A 6091-nucleotide genomic window follows, 5' to 3' on the forward strand; every position below is an offset into this window, starting at 1 on the left:
TTAATTAAACTATAAGAAGATTATCTGTGTCCTCTCGATCGACTTTTTACGACATTTTAATTTTTAAACGAACTACGTGTATGTAAAATATAAAATTATAAATAATGCACAGACAATTTCCTAAAATATTTATAAAAATCAATAACGAAAAGCGCATTATTCAATTTGGTCAACTAAAATTTACTACGTCGTACGTGTGTAAGACTGAGACAACACATTTCACAGAATACAATTTACTCTTATTCAAATGTACATGTGCCGAGTAAAACATTCCTGCATCATAGACACTTATACGACATTATAGGTACAAAGTGGTATTTAAATATATTATAATATAAGTAAGTATTAAAAAATGTTTAAACATAAACCACATTTCACCCGCACAAGTTAAACATAATATAATGAATTAAACATAATATAATGAATTATAAACATATACAGGCTATCACCCGGGTGATTCAAAATTTATGTTACAGCCATTTTAACATATAAATATTCAAATTAGTGAAAAATGTATGGTACAAAAGTTTTTTGATTTAGAAACATCTATTATGATTTCACAATTTTGTAATTGTTAACAACATTTTAGGGGGGTTTTGGGGGGTCAACTTTAGAAATTTAAATGGAAACCTATACTTTTTTTACAATCATAATGTGGGGAAATTGTTTTAATGAATTTTAGTGAATGAACAACATTAATTAATGCAAAGCTCTATGCTTGAGAGCTATTTAAAATTTTTAGAAATTGCATTTTAAATGCTTAAACACACAACGCGCGCCGACAGGTAGCAAAATAAATGGTGTTGTCATTTATTGCTATCATACAATTCGCATTTCTTCCGCGAACCCGTATATCAGAATAAAATTAATCATAATTATAATTTGTTTGTCGACGTTTAGCCCCAAATACTAAATATTTATGCAGGAGTGCAAGGGTTGACCTGGGGTACTCCGTGAACCCAGCCAAAATAATGTTTCGGATCTCTGTTAAAAAAAAAAATACTTAAATCCATATTAAGTATTGCAAATTATATTTTCCTTCAAAAAAACCCTAGTCTTTAATACGTTTTCCACTAGACTTAAAATTGACATTAACAAATAAACTAATAATAGTTTTCCTCGTCATATGAAAATTTAAAATTGCAATGAATCAAAACGTATAAAATAAAAAATATTTTAATCAATATTTTATTTTGCTGTTCCTAATTGATTGAAATACCGTTTATTTATAGTAAAGAAATATGACATCGATAACAATGTTTGATCTTATCGAATAATAGCCTATCTAGTACCTACATACATACATATACCCGTTTGGAGATAATCTGTACATTTACAATCCGTATATGTTTATAGTCATTTAAAAAAAAGTATGTTTCAGAAAAAATGTAGAAGTTTTTTTTTAACTGTTAAAACTGTTGACAATTCATGTGAGAATTGTATTACTATTATTATTATACCACAGAAGTAAAGTAACACAAGACAATAGTATAACATATCCAGTTATCTTCTGGTTCAGGATGTAATCATACAAAATAATATTGTTAAAGTATTTAATTGTAAGTCAATGTATGATATCTTAGCTTCAACAGCATGTGCTTTTCCATATGACAATGAACTCATGATACCTATACTATTATAAACAACTACCAAATCAACTATATTTATCATATTATTTATTATTTGGCAGTTATTATAAATTAAATTGTTAACCCAATTTTGTTTACAAAAAAAGTTTCAAAAACAAACAGAAATATTTGACCAAAACTCATATAATATTATTTTGTTTTATCTCTCCTGTAAAATTTGTTTTTGTACTTGCATAATTGGATTCCTTTACTTCTGTGGTAGGTATCAACAAAATAAATAAATGGTAATTCATTTCTAAAAACTGCAAGAAGATCACATTTTTACTAAAAATTGAATGATTAAACTTTGCGTAAAACATAACGTTAAATGATGCTATAAAATCAGACAATGTTTGCAAAAACATAACCATTTCACAGCATAAAGATTTGATATTACCAAATATTAAAATCACAATAATTATAATAAATAGGGCTTGGATCCTGTAAAATGTACTACTATTTATTATTTTTCAAATTTATTGTCAGTTTACAATATTTACATTGTACTTATTCCATAAATATTTTAGTTGTAAATAATTGAATCTCAAGTTAGGTTGTATTTATATGAAATTTTTTTCTTTTTAAAATTTACTCAATATACTTAATTCTGTTTTTCAACTTAAAACTTATGTATAATTTTGAAGGGAAATTGGGAAAATTGATTGAATTACCTATCATTTATTTTGTTTGATTATGCTTATCAAACTTAAAATAGTTTCTACATATACAAATATGTAATGTAATATGTATACATGGTCTTATTAGATAGCTATAACACTGTAACAAACTATAATATGAGTAAAAAGTATACTTTGTAAAATTAAGTCTAAGAAGTTTAATAGTATATATTTACTGCAACAACATCCAAGCCCCAAGAAAGAAAAATGTAACATTATAAATAATCTGGTACATCTACATTAAATTTTAAACATTTTATACACTTTATTTTTATACCTGTATGTACTTACAAATATTCAGAAACCTTTATTATCACAAGATTTAAATGCATAATATGTATAATATAAGCTGCAATATTTTAATAAAAATTATTTTATACACCTGATATTTTACATCTAATATTACTAAGTTGATAACTATCGTGAACACTTGGAAATATTTTGATTTATAATAAATAATAATATACATATACATATAGGTAGTTTTGACAATTCTAAAATTAAAAATGTATGCTTGCCAATATTATACCTACTGAAAATACATAAATATTAACTAGACAATAAGATTACTCATAATTTAGAATTTTCTAAAAGGAATTAGTTAGGTAGTTAAAATTGAAAATTAAGAATAATATTACATTTTGAAAGTTGTTTCAAAGCAAAGTGAAATTCATTAGATAGGTTTAGTATTAATATCATTAGGTATTCTAACTTTAAATGTATAAAGCCATTTTAATTAACAAAATGTGTTAAATTGTTTCAATAGTTGATGACCACTACAGAATTATAGAAAAATTCTTGATAAGTAACTAAAATTATGATAATATTATAGTTAAATAATCTTAAAATATATATTTCTTCACATCTTAGTCATAGTATTTTTTAAATAAACTACTTTACATTTTTCTACACAATATTATACATAATAATATATTGTATACCCCGTTGTATACTTAAACAAACACATAATATGTTACTTTTAAGTTTCAATTTTTCCAGCAGCCAATTAAGGCACCTACTTGGATTTATTAACTTGAATGTTGGTAATGGTAATTTGTTTTTCAATTTATTAATAAGTCTTCAATATATCATTTTTAACTTGCAGAACACTATGTCATGGTAGAGGTCCAATGATAATTAATTTAAAATAATAAATAATAATGTGAATTACATTATTAGTTATTACCGTTTACCACATCAAATTAACCAAGCTTAAAAATTGTATAAGTAATGAATGATGTATTAGCAAATTGAATACAATAAATACAATATTATGTATGTAACAATACTATGTATGTAAATTATAGAGAAAGAAATATAATAGTACTTATAGACATTAAAATCACAGAAAAGTATGGCTCATTTTCACATCAATAAAATAAATTGAAGATACATTTAGTAACACAATTAAAAGATGATTTTTAACTGATTTCATTAAATTAAAAAGTAATAATTATATTTAAAATGACTACAATTTCAGTACCTAATAGTGGTTTTTGAAGCAAAGTTATAAATGTTAGAATACCTTTAAGACATTTTTACTCGAGATTAACAATACTTAATCCATTGATAAATCATTGAAAATTATGAATTGAATATAAGTATTTTTGGAATGATAATACAATTAATGTGTATCTTGGTGAATTGCAAATAATATGCACAGAAAAAAAGCACAAAATCATGAAAATTATATTTGAATAATTGATCTACTATGGATACAATATACTTATAAATATAATAAGCAATAAAATAATAAGAAACAAAAAAAATCAAATATATTTTCACATGTTATCAATAAATTATCATTACTACCTATGACTCGGATACATATCATATTGTAAATAAAATTTAAATAGTAAAATATATGAAGAAGTATTACAAGTTTTTGAAATCTGAATAATTTATACCTAGGTACTTTAAAAAATTGTTAAGTTTTCAAGATAATAATATTATCAATTATAGGTAGGTACCATGATAACAATTATGGTATTATATTTATTATAATAGTGCAATGGACTATAACTCGGACTATAATATGTATGATAGTGATATAATATGTACATCTTTAGGTTGAAATGAAGTATCTACCTATGACGAATAATCACTAAAAATTAAACAGCCATGTTTATATTAATGTATTCACATCCACATGAAAATCAACTAGATAGGGATAGTTAAGTAGGCATAACGTTTTTTTCAAAATTGTAGTATAAACCTTTGCTATACAATTAATTAGTAACTGTATACATTTTAGAACCTTTTGAAACGTAAATATTCATCACTTGACAAATTCAGATAATTCCTTACCTATTCTAATTTACATAAAAATCCGATCCGAGCCCTAGTTATTACCTTAATAATATATGACATAAATCCAGACGCACAAAAATAATTTTAGTACAATAAAAACAGTTTAACATACATTCAAACTTGCAACATCTGAATCCAAAATTGAATTTCCGTTTGTCTTGAGCTTGAGCAGTTCAGCAGCATTGTTGAGTACTTGTGCGTGTCGCGTGATAATATTATACTTAATACTGATTAGTGATTACTTAATATTATTATCTACGGGTTTCAGGCTTGAATGTGATAGTGATATAAGAAACAGGTATAATAATATTATGTTCGTGGGATGACTATGATAGTATGATAATATTATCATTATGTAGGTAAACACATATTAAAATAATAAAATGTATTATTAGTATTGCGGATAACATACAACAGGTGTATTATATTTTGTACAGCTGGTGCGCGGGAGCGGCTCATTATGACGTGATAACTGATAAGTGACACTATTAGCACAGATTATATGAAAACAGATTGTGCACTTAGATGTAAACAAAAAATGGCCTGATTCTGGTCTCCGCCAGAATCAATGTGACCATTTCAACAGATTGAAATTACTTGAAATGTATCGTATACTTGTGGCTTACCTGATAGTGATATCCGAGTATCCGACAAACAAAATATATTGTTATCAACACTCTGATACTTTATATCTGATAGTCTGATGTTTGGTTTTCACTTTTCACGTGTTTTTGGCGTTTGACGTTTTACGATTTTTGGTGTTTGCTTAAATAAAATAGTTTTTTTTTTGTAATATTTTATATTTATACTGTCATATTTATTTTAAAAAATGACTACTTGTGCAGTCAAGTTTTGCGACAATAAAATGTCACTAACGAAAAATATAAGCTACTTCAGATTTCCAAGCGACCCATTGAGGTGAGTAATTAGGTTTGTTTTATGATTTTCATATGTATGCATTACAATTTGTTACGTTACTAATTTATTATAGGTGTAAACAATGGATGGAAAAATGTCAAACTGAACATTTACTGAAAAAAGATGCTACTATTTTATACAAAAATTACAGGGTGTGTGGTGTTCATTTTGAAGACAAAATGTTTTTAAATCCAAATAGTAGGAACCGTCTTACAATGAATGCTGTGCCAACCATATTTAGTGGTAAGATTTTGTTTATTATAATTAATATTTTTAAGACTAAATGAAACTATTCTAATTTGCTTTTGCTTTGCTTTTGCTGCGGCTACACGGCTGAGAGATGCATATTGATAGTTCACCCACCAAGAATTCTTCTCAGGAAATGATCTATTGTTGTACTCCAGAGTCCTGAAGGATATCCAATGAATTACAGATTTTGAATTAAGTTATTTTACATTAATTTAGTATTACCTATATATTATATTTCTTCTTTTTAAGTAAGATTTTTACTCCGGTGAATTTTTAAAATTTATTTAAATAAATTGTTTTATTCCCTTA

At 25.4% G+C, this 6091-nt stretch overlaps 1 protein-coding gene across 1 annotated transcript; it reads left to right on the forward strand.

The window, feature by feature from the left end:
- Nucleotides 1–5128: 5128 nt before the first annotated feature.
- Nucleotides 5129–6091, forward strand: LOC100571102 (52 kDa repressor of the inhibitor of the protein kinase-like). The gene is made up of 2 exons (XM_003243261.4): nucleotides 5129–5533; nucleotides 5607–6091. The coding sequence occupies exons 1-2, from the start codon at nucleotides 5445–5447 to the stop codon at nucleotides 5818–5820; spliced, it is 303 nt and encodes a 100-aa protein (XP_003243309.1). The 5' UTR covers nucleotides 5129–5444; the 3' UTR covers nucleotides 5821–6091.

This window comes from Acyrthosiphon pisum, chromosome A1 (genome assembly GCF_005508785.2).
Source record: "Acyrthosiphon pisum isolate AL4f chromosome A1, pea_aphid_22Mar2018_4r6ur, whole genome shotgun sequence".
Taxonomy (NCBI): Eukaryota; Metazoa; Arthropoda; class Insecta; order Hemiptera; family Aphididae; genus Acyrthosiphon; species Acyrthosiphon pisum.